The sequence below is a fragment of the Nannobrachium achirus genome (genome assembly GCF_963921795.1).
Source record: "Nannobrachium achirus genome assembly, chromosome: 3".
NCBI classification, from domain to species: Eukaryota; Metazoa; Chordata; class Actinopteri; order Myctophiformes; family Myctophidae; genus Nannobrachium; species Nannobrachium achirus.
Window position 1 is genome coordinate 9829237 of NC_137812.1, and position 20896 is coordinate 9850132.

At 42.9% G+C, this 20896-nt stretch overlaps 1 protein-coding gene across 1 annotated transcript in view; it reads left to right on the top strand.

The window, feature by feature from the left end:
- Positions 1-595: 595 nt before the first annotated feature.
- The window catches only part of LOC308281975 (uncharacterized protein), a gene marked incomplete at both ends in the record, with an annotated part of 34277 nt that continues 13976 nt past the window's right edge, over positions 596-20896 (top strand). The window contains 2 exons of the mRNA XM_080722324.1: positions 596-1421; positions 3056-3130. Coding sequence (XP_080578450.1) covers positions 596-1421; positions 3056-3130 — 901 coding nt within the window. The remainder of the gene's footprint in view (positions 1422-3055; positions 3131-20896) is intronic.

Genomic DNA, 20896 nt, shown 5'->3' on the forward strand with positions numbered 1-20896 from the left:
GTGAAGGAGCAGCGGTTCTACTCCAAGTCTCTCTCGGGTGATTGAACTTCTCACCCTATCTCTGAGGGAGATACCAGCCACCCTTCTGAGGAAACTCATTTTGGCCGCTACTGTATGTGTCACTGTAAATACCATTAACATGTGATGAAAGAACAACTGTAATACATCTGACTGAATGTAACATCCTGCTGACCATCTTTGTCATGTTTTAAGTTAAATCTTTATCCTGAGAAATCAACCTTTGATTTATCATGCAAAACAACTAAAACTACAAGGACTGTTATATGGTTCTCCTCAATGTGAAAATCACTCTTTCTAACCATTGCTGTTTGTTTTATGTTGTTTTCATGTGATCACAACGTAAAGCTTGTCCACTGTGGACTCACTTCATCACAGCAGAGGTGAAGAGAAATGCAACATGGCTGTAAAATCATGGCATAAAAGATCACCTCTACTAACTAATGACAATGTTTTACACACTATTCATATAAACAATATTGTCTATTCATTCATCCCACATTTTGTTTCCCACCACCTGGATGACCTGCCACCAGTGACGTTCAATAACTTGGACGTCTCAAACCTGCTAGGCAGAATGGAGCGTCTGTGCAGTGAGGTTTGTGCATTAAGGCAGGCTGTGAAGCTCCAAGCTGATGTTGGTGAGGAACTGACAGCTGTGACCACAGCAGTGATATCCAGAGTATCAGCGCTGGAGCAGCAGGAGGAGCCAAGGGGCATCATCGTTGGAGGGACAGCACCGTCCGGTGAGCTGGGTCCAGACGACTCTGCTGCCTCGGTTGACGGGGACAACACTGTAAAAAATTACAGTCAACTCAACGAGAACAACACTGCCGATTCGATGCCTGTCGTCATGTGTTCAGGGTTGGAAACGAGCCCAGGAGGATCTGCGGTGCTGAGGAGCGAGGGGACACCTGCTGCACAAGAGCCACAGAGTGGGCGTTTGCAGCATGACGTCCACCAGGAAATCCCTGGGGACCAGAGCCTGGCCTCTAGCCCAGCGGTGCCGACTACCACCTCGCCTAAATGGTCCTTTGTTGTAAAGCAGCGTCGGGGGCAGAGGGATCCTGCAGTGGTGCGGGCTGCTGGTGGCAAAAGACGGGACCAATCTAAGCCTGTCGTTGTCGGGACGGGCACGCAGGGTAATATCAGAGTCATTCAGACTAAATTGGTCAGCGTCTTTGCGACCAAGTTCTCTCCGGACCTCGATCCAGAGGTGCTGGCGAGCTATCTGGCTGATAAACTTGCACGCAAAGTAACCTGTCAACGCATTGTCACTGTGGGCAATCGCTATAGCTCCTTTAAAGTCTGCGCAGAGTGTAAAGATGTTGCAGAGATGTATGTCCCTGATCTCTGGCCAGAAGGCTCTGTGGTCAGGCGATTCTATGAGCCACGAAAGGCAGGTGCAGTGGGGGCGAACCTACCCCTACCCCCCCCTCTTGCTGGTGGAAGTGCGGTTAACGGGGCATCGCCCGTTCGTTCCGTGTAACTATGCGGGTCGGCTCCTTTAACTGTCGTGGACTGCGTCTTGGCTGCAGTGCTGGGGACAGGGCTCGGCGTGTAGCTGTTGACAATTTGATGCTTAACTGTGACATTTTATGTTTACAAGAGACATTCCTTCCAAAACAAGACCTGGGCCTATTGAATTATTTTAATGATAACTTTCATGGAGCTGGTGAGTCAACGACTGACCTGTCCATGGGAATTGTGAGGGGGAGGATAGCGGGAGGTGTCGCTGTCCTCTGGCACAAGAAGCTGGACACAGTCATTAATGTTATCAGGCTCGAAGTTGATTGGTGTATTGCGGTTCAGTATAAATCCAACAACAGGGAGTTTATTGTTCTTAATGTGTACACTCCTTATGAATGTAAAGACAATGAGGATGACTACATGTTTAAACTTGCTTTTATTAACTCTTTTATACAGGATAATCACTGCACGTGTGTTTATGTGGTCGGTGACTGGAATGCTGATATTTCAGATGGTGGATCCTTATTTGCAAGACACCTAATACAGTTCTGTGATGATAATGTACTCACCTTATCCAGTCAAGTACTATTGCCAGCTGATAGCTATTCTTACATTAGTGAAGCTTGGCACACAACTTCATGGCTTGACCACTGTGTTAGCACGGCTGATGCACACGCCACTTTACGCTCTATGGAGATTGTGTATGAGGCCTCTATGAGCGACCATATTCCTTTTATTTTAGATATTAATATGGACAGTCTCCCCGAGCTGACCCAGGAGGTTAATAATTCGAGGGCCAAACTAGACTGGTCTAAACTCACAGATGAAGATGTCTTGTCTTATTATGGGAGAACTGATGCTCTTTTAAATAATGTGTCTCTTCCACATGATGCAATTCTGTGCACTGATTGTAATTGTTGTGATTTAATTCACAGAAAAGCCCTCTGTGCTCTGTATGATGACATAATCAAAACCCTGTGTGAGGCCAGCAGCCCTTATGTTACACGCTCTAACAGGAGATCCAGTGGAAAGCCAGGCTGGAACAAACATGTTCTTGCCCATTACACTGCGGCTAGGGAGGCCTTCAGCGATTGGGTTATGGCAGGCAGACCTAGACATGGTACAGTACTTGACCGTAAGAAGCTTACTCATGCTAGGTACAAGTCTGCCATTCGATTTGTCACTCGGCATGAGAATACTATGAGAGCTGACTCATTGGCTGAGAAACTCCTTAGCTGCAATGTAACTGGCTTCTGGAAAGAGGTGAAAGCATTAAACCGAGGTAGTACACTGCTACCATGCACAATTGAGGGTGTAGCTGGAGCTGATAACATAGCTGAGATATGGAGGCAGCACTACTCTGAACTATTTAATTGTGTTAAAAGTGACCCGTTTAATATAGGCAGCATCCCTAACAGTGATGCTGTTGGAGTTACTGCGAATGAGGTGTTTCAGGCAATATCTCAGCTGGCTGATAACAAAGCCAGCGGCCTTGATCACATCACAGCAGAGCATCTGAAACATGCAAGCCCCAGGGTAGCGGTCCTGCTTGCCATCTGTTTTTCAGGCCTGATGTCACATGGGCTGCTGCCTGACTCCATGCTGTCCGTCACTTTGGTGCCGGTCATCAAGGACAAGGCAGGTAAGGTGGGAAGCATAGACAACTACAGGCCTATTGCACTTGCTAGTATACTCTCAAAGGTTTTAGAGAGAATTTTATTAGATCGTTTAAGCTCTTTTCTTATAACTACTGACAATCAGTTTGGTTTTAAAGCTAAGCATGGTACAGACCTATGTATATATGCATTGAAAGAAGTGATTGGTATGTATAAAGGTAAGAATTCCTCAGTTTTAGTTGGTTTTATTGACGCCTCTAAGGCATTTGATCGGATCAACCATCATAAACTGTTTTTAAAGCTGAAAGAGAGGGGCGTGCCTGCTAGTATTATTAGAATTCTCTCATACTGGTATGCTAACCAGAGCATGCAGATTAGATGGGGCGACAAAGTATCTGCACCGTTTAAGGTTGGTAAGGGGGTCCGGCAGGGGGGGATTCTCTCCCCCGCCCTCTTCAATATTTACATGAATGACCTCTCTGTACAGCTCAGTAACTGTAGAACTGGCTGTGTGCTTGGCAACACTCTGATTAATCATTTCATGTATGCTGATGATTTGGCCATCCTGTCTCCTAGCAGTACTGGGTTCCAACAGCTACTGAATATATGTTCAGATTATGGTGTACAATGTGATGTGAAATATAACGCTAAAAAGAGTGTCATCATGGTCTGTAGAACAAGAGAGGACAAGGACCTTTCTTTTCCTTCATTCTATTTGTCAGGTCAGGTTCTGACTGTGTGTGATAAAGCAAAATATCTGGGTCACATCATTACTGACCAATTGAGTGATGATGATGACATATATAGGCAGCGTCGTATGCTCTATGCACAAGCCAACATGCTTAGGAAGAAGTTCTACTTTTGTTCTAATGATGTTAAGATAAACTTGTTCAGAGCCTACTGCACTCCTCTGTATACTGCCCCCTTGTGGGTAAACTATAAGCAGACAAGCATCCAAAAGCTGCAGGTTGCTTACAATGATTGTATGAGGATTCTACTCAGAAAACCAAGATGGTCGAGTGCCAGTCAATTGTTTTGTGAAGTAGGAGTGTGCACTTTTCATGCTCTGTTGAGAAATTTGACGTTCAAGTTTATCTGTCGTCTAAATGTGTCTAATAATTTGATTATCATGCTGCTGACTAAACCCCAGTTCAGTAATGTGAAATACCACTCTTGCATATGGAAACACTGGTATAGTGCCTTATTTTAGTGTTCTGATTGCTCTGTTTTTATTTATTTTTTATGGTGTGATGTTTTTAATGTTCTGTTTTTGTTTGTCTTCTTATTGGACCTAGTGTCTGTCAATAAAGAGTTGATGATGATGATGATGATGATTCTATAACAATTATCAGTGTATTTGTTGAGGCGACAGTGGTGAGGTTTGAAAATCCCTGAATTAAAGAGTATTATTTATCAACAGGATGGTTCGAACAATTCTCTAAACAGAAGGCTTGTCTCACACTACACTACCCATAATGCAATGCAATGAAGTTGTCTCACCTTCTGGTTGTACAGGTCCACAACAGAGGACGAGAGACACCACTGTAGAGAGAGAGGGGGGGGGGGGGGGGGGGTGATAGGGTGAGACAAGGACAGAGAGTGTCACTGTACCTAATTTCAGTTCCACCAGGTCACTCTTTCCAGATAGTAAGTTATGTTACAGGGTGATGTGTGTCTTGGCTCCGTCCCTCGTGGTTTGTAAATTAATTCTACTTTTCTATTCATCTCACATTCTGTTTTGCTTGTCCTCATTTCAACATTGAACAATGTCATTAATATTCCTTAGAGGAGTTGTGTGGAAATTAGAAATCTTTCCAGAAAATAAAATCCCTATACTTTATCCCTAAAATAAATTAGCAAAAACCGCACTTCTGTTATTCACATCATGTATAAATACATACATGTTGTAACTGTTACAACTAGCTACTACTACATTTCTATAAAGCATTATTATATTATTATTTCAAGAACTGTATGACAATAATTTTAAAAGTTCCCCATTCTGGCCATTAAGATTGGATATCAGAATGGGGAAATATCTGGATTTTGTTTTACTATGCACTTTTTGCTTGCCTGTTATTGTTATCAGGTAGACAAATATATATATTTTTGGATGCAGCACTTGTTAGCTCTATGAAGCTGGTGTCTACCTCCTTCTCAGAGGAGCTCCCTGGATTATACATACTTAACATAATTAAATCCTCATACATCATTTCTAAAGATGGCTGTGTGGTTATACTTCTTAACTCATCATACATAATAATTCCTAATTAAATATTTATCATGGGATGGTTAGATGTCTAATTATAAATATTATAAAAAATGTATATACATTTACACATAAACTGTGACTATTTATCCATTATTGTGTTGTATCAGCAAACAGGGACGTGCTGGCCATTGGGAAAAGCGGGACAACTCCCGAAAGGCCGGTCCATTCCCGGCCGGCCCAGGCCGTCCATAAAAAAAATGGCCGGCCCACAAAATAAATATAACTCATGTAATTGGCCCACTGCAGGGTTCGAATTATACCCAGAGAGCTATGGGGGCCGTCAAATCTGGGTGATAAAATTCGGGTATTTTCGGGTATAAAGTCGGCCAAAAAGGGTTTCCTTTATTAAATCATATTTTTCCTTTCACAATATTATTTCGCTGTCTTTGGGGCTATAATGTTAGGGAACGCCAAGACTGACTGCTTTACAAGACAAGACATAGGCTTATAAATAAATAAAATCTAATATAGACGGGTTTCTTGTTTACAAACATTGAGACTAAATGCACAGCTGACTGTATCATGTAATCAATTCCTACCAATCCCCAAACCTGTTGTTTTGGGGAGCGCTGGTTTCATTGGCTAATTTTGGTACCGACCCTGCGCACGCATCTACTTCTTATCAGTGTAACGTGGACCAGAAACCCGTCCATAAGAGGTAGCAAAAGTAAACTGTAAACAAGCTGTTTTCCCAACTTTCCATTTGCAAATATGCCTTTCGGGTGGGAATAAGTTTATCTATTTGGACATTTAGGTATGATAACATATGTGGGAATCTTTGAGTAGCAGCAGAGATCTCTCTCTCTATAGTGCTGAGTAGCAGCCCAACTGGCTTGTTCTATCATCTGAATACCAGCTCACTACTCCCTAGCTTCCTTGACTACTCCTAGATGGTCATTAGACTCTTTATACCAGAAAAACAACGAGACCTAAAATCACAGTAACAGCTCATCAGTTAGTATTTAGGGCCTCGCAACGCGCCCTGAAGGCGAAAAAGGGTGCGGGCAAATCTGGCAGCACACAATGAGGGCCTCTCCAACTCCTTTTCCCGGGCTGAATCAGGGGCACAGCTGGAATATTAGTGATATAGTGATATTTAGTGATTTATTAACCCTTAATAGTAATGGTGCCCCCAATGTGCACTACCCTGAATGATTAATATTTCAATTTATTTTGGGTCAAACCACAGATTGATCTGATTTATTTAGAACAATATAAACATTTATATGAGGTCGATACACGATACAAGTATTGACAGAACATTATTTGCAAACAACAAAATATAATATAGAATTGACAAATAACATGATTGCAGTATAAAAATGAATATAGATCCTGATTGAAATACCTGATTATCCATAACAAGATTATTGATAATAATGTCAAATAGAGCAACCAAGCAAATTATGAAAAAAACTGACAAAAGGTTTCAGGTAACGTGTGTGATGAAAGAAGTGACATTAAGTGACCTTGTGCGACATTGAACCTTGCCGCTCTGAGAAATCAGTCAATAAATGAAGTGAAGAAAGTTGTAAACCAGTAGAGTACTTGTCCCAAAGTGTGTAACTTTGAGTCTAGTGTTGTATTTGTGTATTTGAGAATTTGTTTGGAAGTAATTACTAAAAAGGTTTATTAAAAGGCTGTTAAATACATTGCACCAGTGCCTTCTTCTTACTGTACCCCTATAGAATACTAGGCATTAGTATTCCAAATGTCATGACTCATTTTTGCAAAACCATTGACCGAGTACAAGACTCATTATGGCACCCCATCATATTATATAGGCAATAGTTTTCTACTTGACGTGAACGGCGTGAACAGACGTGCTCGTTCACTTGTGCACGCACACACACACACACGCACACACGCACACACACACACACACACACACACACACACACACACACACACACACACATATATAGATATAGATATAGATATAGATATAGATATATATATATATGTAGGGTAATAATAATAATAATAATAATTACTTTATTGATCTCTGTCTCATTTAATGAACTGATTGTCAAATAAAACAAAGTAGGATTTAAATAATATACTCACATGTTACTAGGTAGGTTGGTGCAGAGGGCATTGTGAAGAACGGCATTAAACACACTGCCTATCAAACTGACTGGCTGTAGACTGAAGACCTCTCTGCTCTGTGTAGTAATAAACGCCCACTTCCTGCATGCTTGGTAAGCCGCTCAGACACACATAAGCACGCGCACACACACACACACACACACACACACACACACACACACACACACACACACACACACACACACACACACACACACAAACACAAATATATATATATATATATATAATATATATATAATCACAAAGGCCTAACCTTGCCTACAGCAATGCATGGCCCTGCACCGCCTGCAGGCTACTACAATATGGGGAACATTGGCAAACATTTCGTGATTAGTGAAGTGGAGACACATGTGAAGATGTAAAAGTGGATGTTGCCTTGCCAGAACCATGAGCGATTTTTGTAGGAGGTTGAGAGAGAATTGAACAACTGCTTGGCTCTGAGTTAGTAGTGGGCAGACAGGTATCAGGTCACTTAGCCAAAAATCCAACTCGCCAAATTGTCCATGCTCATTGGGCAGACTTGCCAATGCTCCTGGATTTGCCAGGATGATTGGCATTTATCCTGGATTTCTCATGGATTTGGTATCAAACTCCCAAAATTCACTTAAAGATGAGACGTCATTATTAAAGATGTCTTACTTTGCTTCAGTCATCACATCTGTACACCTATATTTGGCATTTAAAGGCTGAAATTGTACCCATGCTAGTAAAGCACGCCTGATAAAAGTATCAAACATGCACAAAATTCAACAGAAACTAGGAAAGAAGTTGTGGGCGGAGGACCAACAGACCCCGGTTGGGGAGTTCCGCGCACCCCCTAAAAAATTTATCTGGATACTGACAGTCCAATGTTGGCAACCCTGCTCATTGGTGAGGTGTCCTAGCAAGTTGATTTGGCGAGTTGGATTTTTGCGAAGTGACCTGTATTCGGCAGACATACAGGCTGCCAGGGTATGGGCTTCAATCAAGTATAGCAAGATAATTACTTATAGGCCTACTAGTCAATACCCAGGGATGTGCACTTTCAAAAGTTATACGTTTTTTTCCCAGGAGATTAATCATATTCAAGTTAAAAGCGGTTGAAAACAGTTCTGCACGGTGGTAGAAATAGCCTTAATATAATGCATATCTTACCGATTTGGCAGAAAGTTCACTCACTCTCATTTCACTTCATACAACAAAGTACAGGTCAGGCTTTAATTGGGAGACGTAACGAGGAGGCGACTGACACACACAGCACTTCAATGTGAATGCAAAGAAAGACGAGACAACAGGCACGAGACGATGAGTGCCTGTAGCAACTCATAATGTAATAACGGCTTATAGTCATAATGTAACAATTTAAATGTAATAATCAGCTCATAATGTAATAAAAATAGTGCGTAAGGTAATACAGGATGTTTCTATAATGTAATCTGTTACATTAACATATTGGAGTCTGCCGCCGACCTGGATGGGAAGCCTGTTTATATAAGTTTGTCTGATGTCATATTGATGACATCAATCTGACACGTATGCCGTCCATGCCTGGTTGCCATTGACTCCGGCCTAACAATGGCTACTGTCTATGACGGCAGTCCCATATGACATGATGGACTGGACTATCTCCATATATAGTGTTCTCCACATCTCCATGTTTAGGCCAAACAGGTTCGCTCCATTTCTTCATGTATGGGTCCAAATGCCCAACGTTGAGCTTGACAACGAAACGTTCTTAACAGTCAGTATCATGTCAGTATCATGGTCAGTATCATGTCAGTATAATTGTCAGTATCATGGTCAGTATCATGGTCAGTATCATGTCAGTATCATGTCAGTATCATGTCAGTATCATGTCAGTATAATTGTCAGTATCATGGTCAGTATCATGGTCAGTATCATGTCAGTATCATGTCAGTATCATGGTCAGTATCAAGTCAGTATCATGGTCAGTATCATGGTCAGTATCATGTCAGTATCATGTCAGTATCATGGTCAGTATCATGTCAGTATCATGGTCAGTATCATGGTCAGTATCATGTCAGTATCATGTCAGTATCATGGTCAGTATCATGTCAGTATCATGGTCAGTATCATGTCAGTATCATGGTCAGTATCATGGTCAGTATCATGTCAGTATCATGGTCAGTATCATGTCAGTATCATGGTCAGTATCATGGTCAGTATCATGTCAGTATCATGGTCAGTATCATGTCAGTATCATGTCAGTATCATGGTAGTATCATGGTCAGTATCATGGTCAGTATCATGGTCAGTATCATGGTCAGTATCATATCAGTATCGTGTCAGTATCATGGTAGTATCATGGTCAGTATCATGGTCAGTATCATGGTCAGTATCATGGTCAGTATCGTGTCAGTATCATGTCAGTATCATGGTCAGTATCATGGTCAGTATCATGTCAGTATCATGGTCAGTATCATGGTCAGTATCATGTCAGTATCATGGTCAGTATCATGGTCAGTATCATGTCAGTATCATGTCAGTATCATGGTCAGTATCAAGGTCAGTATCATGTCAGTATCATGTCAGTAAAGTGGTCAGTATCATGTCAGTATCATGTCAGTATCATGTCAGTATCATGTCAGTATCATGGTCAGTATCATGGTCAGTATCAAGTTCAGTATCATGTCAGTATCATGTCAGTAAAGTGATCAGTATCAGGTCAGTATCATGGTCAGTATCATGTCAGTATCATGTTAGTATCATGGACAGTATCATGGCCAGTATCATGTCAGTATTGTGTCAGTATCATGGTCAGTATCATGTCAGTATCATGGTCAGTATCATGTCAGTATCATGTCAGTATCATGGTCCCAGTATCATGTCAGTATCATGGTCCCAGTATCATGTCAGTATCATGTCAGTATCATGTCAGTATCATGTCAGTATCATGGTCAGTATCATGTCAGTATCATGTCGGTATCATGGCGGTATCATGGTCGGTATCATGGTCAGTATCATGTCAGTATCATGTCAGTATCATGGTCAGTAGCATGGCAGTATCATGGCAGTATCATGGTCAGTAGCATGTCAGTATCATGGTCAGTATCATGGTCAGTATCATGTCAGTATCATGGTCAGTATCATGGTCAGTATCATGGTCAGTATCATGTCAGTATCGTGGTCAGTATCGTGGTCAGTATCGTGGTCAGTATCATGTCAGTATCATGGCCAGTATCATGGCCAGTATCATGTCAGTATCATGGTCAGTATCATGTCAGTATCATGTCAGTATCATGTCAGTATCATGGTCAGTATCTTGTCAGTATCATGTCAGTATCATGGTCAGTATCATGTCAGTATCATGATCAGTATCATGGTCAGTATCATGTCAGTAACATGTCAGTATCATGCCAGTATCATGTCAGTATCATGGTCAGTATCATGGTCAGTATCATGTCAGTATCATGTCAGTAACATGTCAGTATCATGTCAGTATCATGGTCAGTATCATGTCAGTAACATGTCAGTATCATGCCAGTATCATGCCAGTATCATGGTCAGTATCATGGTCAGTATCATGTCAGTATCATGGTCAGTATCATGGTCAGTATCATGCCAGTATCATGTCAGTATCATGGTCAGTATCATGGTCAGTATCATGTCAGTATCATGTCAGTATCATGTTTTGTTTTTATCACAAGGTCAAGGAACAAGACAACAACTATAAATCGTTTTTGTATGGTTATGTATTATTTAATTTGAGTTATGGTTTACTTGGGTCGCATGAAAGGCTTGTTTCGTATAAATACAATAGCAACATATTTTGACAATAACGTCTTTGTCATGGGTTGTTGAAGGAAAGATGTGGCCAGAGCAGCCTTAGAGTATTTCAGGGATAGAAGTAGCTTGAGTGAACAGAATGGGCTGCTAAAAAGAGCAAACTAAATTGTGATTCCACAGACATTACAATCGGAGCTGCATCATGGACACCAGGGCTTAAACAAATGCAGAGCAAGGCACAGAGACGCCATCTGGTGGCCAAAGATCAGCCAAGAAGTTAAAGAAAAAGTGTTGTCCTGTTCCCATTGTAAGGAGCACAAACCTAGCCAACACAGAGAACCACTCATCACAACACCATTAGAGCTACCATGGCAAAAGATTGCTTTGGATTTGTGTGAGTGCATTATTGGTGCAATAAACAGATTTATTTTTAAAATACTAATTAAAACATAGAATGAACAGGCAATGAAACAGCTTTTTCTGGCTTCCTGCTAGTACACAATGTTCCGGGCAGTCCTTTGGAAAAACACACAGTCCTTTGATCCTTTAATGTCAAATGTCCTTCTCCTCCCTCAGGTCTCATTTAAAGGGGTCAAACAAAATAGCTCAAATCAATACTATGTCCAAGATGGCCTATTGGCCATTACACTTAATTCCAACAAACACACTGCACACCAAAAATATAATAACTCTAACTAGTAAGACGCCTCACGGGCGTCACAGTGATGTGGACATCAGGGATCTCCATATATGGGTGTAACGGAGGTGATCTGAACCTCCCCACCCGGTTTCGAACCCGGATCCCGCGTGAAAGCCCAATATCTTAACCATTACTCCAAAGGGATGTCCCTATGTAACGAGGGCAGATACTAGACTTTTGAGGCTTCAGGCTGGGGCTGCGACTCTCTACGTCACACGACTCACCCCCCTTTGACCTCCTCCTACAGGGAAGCCCCAATCCGGGTCACGGCACCAATGTAAAGGCCCTTTTCCACCGGCAGCGATAGCGATGACGATAGCCATAAAATATCACAGCGATAATTATGCGTTCACATTGATTGATTGATTGATTGAAGAATTTATTAGAAGTTTGCAATAGAAAAACAGTTTCATGACAGTACAAATCACTGGTACAAGGTCAACTAAAAGGAGATCCTAGAAAGCCGAGGCTTATTTCCACAGGAACCACACTTTAAGTATCTCATATAACATTGAAAGACAGACGGATAGAACATAGTACTTTATCTAGGATAATATCAGTTTCAAAAGCATAACATCAAATACAAAAGGCAGAATACAAAGAAAAAGGGGGGGGGGGGGAGCATGGGGGCTTAGTCTATTTACAAGTCACGGGTAGCTGCTGTCTGAAGGTGACTTTTCATACCAATTTTGAAGGAGGATAGGGATTTGCTCTCCTTTAGGGCTTGTGGAAGGGCGTTCCACATGTTGATGGTATAGCAGGAGAACGAGTTAGCGCCTTGTTTAGTGTTAAATCTACGCTGATGATGATTAGTGGAGCTGCCTCTGGTGTTATGATCGTGAACATCCTTGACCTTTAAGAAGTAGTTTGTCAGGTACATGGGAATCTTGGAGGTGTAGTGTATCTTGTACACCAGGCCCATTGCAAGATGCTGTACTCTGTCAGCTACTTTGAGCCACCCCACGCTTTCGTGGTGATGCTCGGTAAGGTGGGTCAGAGGAGGGAGACCAAGCACAACCCTAATTAGTTTGTTTTGGGCTGTTTGGAGCTTTAGCTTTAAGGCAGCTGGGGCGTCGCGATACCAGACAAGGACTCCGTAATCAATGAGGGGCCCAATAAGAGCACCTCCTAGTGTCTTTCGGGATTTAATATTGATCAGTGGGGCAACTCTTTGCAAGAAGCGAATTCGTTGATTGACTTTATTGATTACCTTGGTGGTCATTTTTTCACTGGATAGGTTAGCCTCCAGGATGCAACCCAGGTAGCAGATGTGTTTTTTTCTTTCTATCACAGTGTCACCTACTTTAATTGTGAAGTTCTCAACTAGGCTAAGTTTCTGACTAGATCCAAAGAGGATACATTCAGTTTTGCCTAGGTGAATTGAGAGTCTGTTGTCATTGAGCCAGGTGCAGATCTTGTTAAGTTCACAGTTAAGGGCCTTTTCAACCTGCAAAATGTCTCTGCCTGAGACTAGGAGAGCCGAGTCATCCGCGAACAGAAACAGATTGCAGTCACAAGCAGATGACATGTCGTTTACGTATATTAAGAACAACAGTGGTCCTAGTATACTCCCTTGAGGTACTCCACAGTTTACTGGGAGGGGGGGGGACAGGGTTCCGTTGACTTCCACCATCTGTTCCCTCCCCACCAAGTAAGAGTGCATCCATCTCACTGCTGTGCTATCAAGACCAATAGCTTTGAGTTTTTCGATCAGAATAGAATGATCGACGGTGTCAAATGCCTTCTGGAGGTCCAGCATGACCATGCCACAATATTTGCCATCGTGAATTTCACGTTTGATGTAATCATTCAAATAGATGAGGCATGTATCTGTGGAATGGGACTCTCTGAAGCCAGACTGGAACTCGTAGATCAGTTTATTCTCTTCAAGATATTTAGCCACCTGTTCATAGACAATTTTTTCCATTACCTTAGAGATGGAACTAAGGATTGAGATTGGCCTGTAGTTGCCAGGGTCAAGTTTACTGCCTTTTTTGTGCAGGGGGGTTACCTTGGCTAATTTGAAGTCCTGGGGGACATAACCCTGCTTGATAGATAGATTAATAATATGGGTAATGATTGGGGCAATGGTGGCAGCTGAGTCTATGAGAAATTTGGGGGCAATTTTATCATGGCCAGCGGCCTTGAATTGAGGTAGGGTGCGCAGTTTTTTAAACACTTCATCAGTTGACACCGTGGCAAGTTTAAAGTTGTCTTTGCATACCCCAAGGTTCCTGTAGAATTTCAAGATGTGCCTAACACCAAACAGCCCAGATGGAGCGGGCAGTTTATTGACCAGATTTTTGGCCATGGAGGTGAAGTAGATGTTGAGATTTTTGGCTACATCAAGACTATCCGTGAGGAGGGTTATGGGAGTTTGGATGGATATGTTGCTGGCTATGGATCTGAGTTTAGCACCACAGCCTAGCTGGGTTTTAAATAGCTTCCATAGGTCTCGTGGTTTGTGGATGTTTTCCTCAACTTTCTCATCCAAGTAGTTTTTTTTGGCAGAAAGGATTAAGGAGGTTGTCCGATTTCTCAGTTTATTAGCCTCTAAACTGACTATTTCTAATTTGGCTTTAAGGTGTTTATTGGGGCCTTTTTTGAGTTTGTGATTATATTTGCGTTTCTCAGAGTATTTTTTGTCTCTGAGTTTCATTGATTCACAGATTTCCGAATTCCACCATGGCTGTGAGCGGGCTTTAACCCTGACCCTACGCAAAGGAGCCACTTCGTCTAGGGTAGTGTTGAAAATGGATTTAAAGCCTAGCCAGGCTTCATCGACCTGAGTGCTAGCTAGTACTGGGGACCAGTCAGATTTCTCCGATAAAGTTATCGGACATCAATGTGAAGAGGCGCCAAATTAACAGCCGCTCGCGCAGAGCGCACCTCGAGCTGTTTGTCAGAGATCCAGTTCCATATCACTGTGATCTTAACCACATCGTTGTTGATCCTAACGATGTAGTTGTCGGATATCGTTGTCTGTATCGGTGTTGAGTGGATGCTGCCGATCCACTTCAATTGTAAACCCACTTTTTTTAAATCGTTATCGTCATCGTTATCGCTGCCAGTGGAAAAGGGCCTTAACGGAGGTGATCCGAACCTCCGCACCCGGTTTCGAACCCCGGTCTCCCGCGTGAAAGTCCAATATCTTAACCATCACTCATCAAAGGGATATCCCTATGTAACAAGGGCAGATTCTAGACTTTTGAGGCTTCAGGCTGGGGCTGCAACTCTCTCCGCCACATGGGCATCACAGGGATCTCTTTAACAGGGCATCATTAATATTGATATATCTGGTCTCATCAGAAGCAGCAGTCACTGTGTGCATGAAGTACTTTGGTCATTAATGTGTTTGGTCACTAGATGGCATTATAGGAGTAGGACCATTGGACCAAGTTCTCAGGCTGACTGATTTGAGTGAATTTAAGTATTTACGTTTAATCAGATTACACCTAACTACCGCAGTGTAGAAATACTCTGTTAAGTGAAAGTCTGGAATTAAAAGAATACTTTAGTACAAAAAAAGTATTGCCATCAAAATTCACTTTGAAAGCTTTATGCTCTTTCCCCCCCTTTTAACGCATTCACAGGCCTCTCCAAGGTAGACAACATTATTAAAAGGGGGAAAAAGACGTGATTTAGTCTACTTACCAGCAAGTGAAAATGCCTGGATTATAATGGGGGCGGACGGGGCTGAAGAGCCCCACTGAGCACGCCGTCTAAAAGTGGTCTAATAGACGTATAGATTTGGAAATTTATTAGTGGTCTAAACTTAGACTAGACGACTAATAGACTTCTAATAGTCGTCTAAATGTAGACCGTCTACATTCTGAGGCGGGGCTCTTGGGAATTCTGAAGGACGCTTCCTTGTGCGTCACAGAATGGGAAGCTCGGTAGTCCAATCAGATGCAGGACTGGCAGGACTCCCTCTTTCCCATTGGAGGGGGCAGAGTGCCTTCCGCAGTTCCACAGTTATGCACTTCCGCCAGAGGTGTTTGACCAGTCGCGCTAATGAACTGCAGCGGCGGAGGAGGTATCTAGCTTTTTATATCTGTGCCAGCGCATCCATGAAGACAAACTATGACGCAAAATGCGTCACAGAAGCCAAATAGAAGCCCCACTACGTCACGTTTCAGAGGCGTTTCAAACGTGGAAGTACGCTTCATGCGCTGGGTGAGCAACTCAATGCAAGTGGACGGGCGGGGATATCTGGTGTGGGCCGTGTGGCCTATACTTATTATAACTCTATGGTCATAACTCTCTCTTTCTAGGGGTCTGGTATCCACAACTTTCCAACGTCCCATCGTGCATTGTGCCAGTTTCCGGCGTCGCAGCCGAGAGTCACTCACAACGGCTGCATCTGCGACGCAACATGAGCTTATATGTCTGCTGTAACCCATTTCTCACGCATTTTTACACCCATCCCACAGACCTTTCCCCAAAGTTGCGGGGGTTTTCTCACTCGGTAAAAGTCAGACGGAGAATTCTAAAGCGCAGTGAATGCAGCTGCTCTGCTCCTACCTGACGTGTTATAAAGGGGCTGATATAGGCAAGCAGTGTTACCAGATGGGAAATGTTGAATTATCGTACCGGAGGCTCAGAATTATCGTATTTGACATGAAACTATCGTACACGGCCAAAAAAAGAGAAATCACTCGCGTAAAAACGTAATTTCACCAAAAAATGCGTCTTTAGTGTAAGAAACGACCTCGTTTTAGACTCCTGCGTGACAAAAACGCATCAGATATGCTGTGTGGAGGCAGGCAACTTCTTGGAGCTTACACAAATAAAAGCCTGAAACTGGTCTGAAAAGATGCAACCAGTGTTTTTAATGCCTCCAAGTACAGATCTAGGGTCAGATTGACTGATTTCCTGGCTTATTTTGAGAAGCCAAACCAGATCCCAGATCAGCAGGCAGGGAAAATAGTGAATTCACGCTCTTTTTGATGATATGCCGAAATTATCGTACATTTGGGCATTTTTGGAATTATTGATCGTACATCGTACAGAGGGTCAAATTATCGTACAAATACGATAATTATCGTACGTCTGGCAACACTGCAGGCAAGCCACCACAGCTGTGGTCCGCAGTTTGGTTTTGTCCGTTTTATCCCGGGTAATTTGCGGGTTTCTTCCCTTTTTAATTAATTTTATTATGTAATCATGATGTAGCCTATGGCTGAAATACACTGTGTGTCCGAGCGAGCGCACTCCCTTGGTTTGTACTGGCCAGAGCGTTCTTTGCGTTCCGAATGCGCACCGAGAGTTGATGATCTACACGTAGCCTACACACTGACGTGACACACAATTACCCGAAATGGAAATGCACAGAAAGATTTTTTTTATCAAAATACTGTAGGCACAGGCTGCCGGCTGGCTCACACAGCCAGACCCTGTTTGAGAATACATCAACTCAAGCGCAATGCACGCACCATGTATGGATGGGATGGACATCCCGATCGTCAAATTCATATAGCCTACTGTAGACTTGCATTGTGGATTTAAGTTAATGGACAGTTTTAGGAAAGGCACAGCAATGTACCCACGTTGGCTGGTGATTCCATGTCCTCTCTTCAATGAAGTAGTTATTTATTGCGACCGTAGGTCGCACTTACTATCAAAACCTGCACAAACTGTGAGTCAGTCCGTCAGTCCGTCTGTCTGTCACACCTCACACGTCACACTCTTGCCCTGCTCATATCTCCGCAACCGTTGCCCCGATCCATGCCAAATTTTGCACACACGCTCCTTACCTGCCAAACTACAACCTCCAAGGACCCCCGGAGCTCCAGAAACCCCCAGGTCCCTGGGGGACCCCCAGATGTAAAAAATGACCAAATGTGCTAAACTGACCAAATGACCACCCCAACGGGGCTGCTCACGGGGAATTCCCGGGGACCACCGACTCCTGGTGCTCCAGAACGGATGCAAAAGTGGTGGCGCCCCCAGTGGAGGACCCCCTACACTGCAGCTCACATAAAATGCCGTAACTCCGGCTAGGAGCGACCGGGACAGCCGGGGCCGGTACCTATTCGTCCGCCTTGCCGGCGTGGAGACCCCACCCCTCATTTCTCACATGGCCCTCTTCTAGCGCCACCATGAGGCCGATTCTTGCAAAACACATTTTTGGACACTGCTCCTACAATTTTTGCCCTAAAATCACGCAAATCGGTACACAGTATGTCTACACTCATCCCATCAACATGAATCTCTCCCATATAACGCCACCTCCAGGCCGATTTTTAAAAACACATTTTTGGACACTGCTCCTACAGATTTTGTCCTAAAATCACGAAAATCACTACACAGTATGTCTACACTCATGTCATCAACATGGATCAGGAAGATTTTGGCAAAACACATTTTTGCCCTATTTGTGGAGATAAGTGACCTACGGTCGCTTATCTCCCGATTAGGGAGTCTTACTGGTATAGTCTATACACAGCAGACTAGGTAGGAACAGTTCAAGCTTATCGGAGTGAAAGAAACGGACGAGAGGTTTGTGTTTGTGGGGGTGGTGTGTTGGCCATTCCATTTGTCCTGCTTCATTCTACAAGCTTGTTGATCGGCTATTTTTTAGCAAAGGCATTTGATAGAGAGAAAAAAAAAAGACTATCAAGTATGTATATTATAAGTACCTTTTACCAAGGGTTTAAGTGGTACCGGATATGCAGCTTGGCAAATAAAAGGTGAATTGATCCCAGTGCATGACGGAGGACGATATCACGATAAATGAAATGAAATCTCCACGATACGAAGTTCCCACAGTACATAAATACCAGAGTTGTAGAAGAGAGAGTTACGTCACTTACGTCGACTCCCATAGTAAGCGTGAAAAGCCTATTTACTCTATGGTGGGAAGCTAACTTAGCCTAGCTTACTGGAGCCTGTTCTCATTCCTAGCGAGCCTCTGCCCCGTCCGCCCCCATTCATTTTTCACTCACTGGTAAGTAGACTAAATCACGTCTTTTTCACTCTTTTAAAAATGGTATCTAGCTTAGAGAGGCCCGTGAATGCGTTACAGTGAAAAAGACGTGATTTGGTCTACTTCCAGCGAGTTTAAATGACTCGGCTAGAATGGGGGGCGGACGGGGCATTGGCTCGCTAGGAATGAGAACGGCTCCATGCGAAGCCACTTCCGGTCTGCGGCGAGTTCAAAGCGTGACGCCACTCTCTTATATATCGCTCCTCTGATAAATACTATTGACTAGAGGGGGGCGGCAGATCCCCACAAATCCTACTTGAGGAGTCATGTCTTTTAGTGTGATAAAACCTAAGATAAAACAGTTGTGATGTATTACGTACTGTATTACGATGTATATGTACTCAATGATTAATTTAAATGTTTCTGTTTGTAGATGAACCAGTTGTCCAGTCACCTGTGAAGTAAGTCCTGCTTTTGTGTGTTAAAACATTTTGTTAAAGGAGTAGTTCACCCCCAAAATGACTTTTTTCTATTGATTAGTCAAGCCATGGAGACTAGAGTTCAATAATATTTTTAGTTTTTTGTCACATTCCTAAGTACTGCAGTCACTGTCCTGCGGGAAGCCGCAGATCTACAAGCCCACAGGGTGTTGCATGTGAATGGGTTGTAAACTTAAAGATCTGCTACTTCCGACGCAGCACACGGGTGCGTGTATGACGCTCGCATGTGCGACACACAGCGACTTAGATAGATAGATAGATAGATACCTTTATTATCCCAAGGGGGAAATTCAGTTGTCCAGAAGTAGCACAGCAGTATACAGTTATTTACAAAGTTACAGAGACGTAAGAAAAAATAGATAAGAGGGAAAAAAAACAAAGACAAGAGCAGTACAGTACCAAAAGAGAAGGTGCATCAATAGAGGGGGCGAATAATATATAAGTATATATACATAAAGTGTCTTGCAAAAGAGACCATAGCAGTCAATGCTAGTTAGTGCAAACAAGTATCTCACTGCAGTGATGTTAATAGGTTTTTAATGTAATGAGTCCCGGGACCCAAGACGGGTCTTTCGGATGAGTCCCAGAGATATTTTATGGGTCCCACAAAAATTCAACGCGTCATGTCATTTTTGACAAAGTGCAGCATTTAACTTGAATTGGTTATTATATGGTTATGTTCATGTTACGTAGAAATGTGTCTGAAAGAAATGAACCACAATTCCAAATCTTACAATTTGAATACTTCCAAATAGTCATGTGATGGTTTGATTTTTTTTATACCTAACCGGTAATATCGGATGTTGACCACTTGGGGGCGTAGATAGAAGCTTTTACCGAGTCTTCATAATCAACAGCCACCTGTTATTTTATATACATCGATAATATATGGATCTTCTAAGTGAGATCATGATGTCTCCTGTTTGTACTGTTACTGCTTCTATGGAATGGGGGAAATGCCGTGCTTGTGTTTGCTCTGCTGTACATTGAACCAGTGGACTGGGTCAAAAACAGTCGATTAGGATTGCTTGTAGATCGGCTACTTTTGTTTTGAACGGTTGATCATAGAGGGACGGGCCGCCCCTCTATGGATGCGGGAGGGCAAGGCACAGGCGGCCGCCACCAAATGGACGGCGCCGCCACGAAAACACTATAATCAATCAAAACAGCTAGGCAGTCTAGGCTACATACATACTGTCTCAGATAGCATACATGCTAGGCTAGCTTGCTTCCTCCGTGTTGTAGTTGAGCCAATAAAGGTTATTTGACCACGTTCACCACAACGTTAATCGTCGCTATTGCTGTAAAGACGCAATGAAGACCTGTGTGGCTTCTAACACGTTGTCCAATGTCCACCACATCTATAAACAATAGCGCGTGTATCCAGTTGTTATTGAATGAAGACGACAGAGGGAGAGGAGGCGGGTCGCTGTGTGAGCAGTGAGCATGTCATGTTTCTGCGCCATACACGTTCTGTGGGGGAACCCTTTTTGGTGTATCACCTTGCTGTGCCACTATGGTCAGAGAGCGGCCCGGTGCTACGCTAAAACTCAGGCA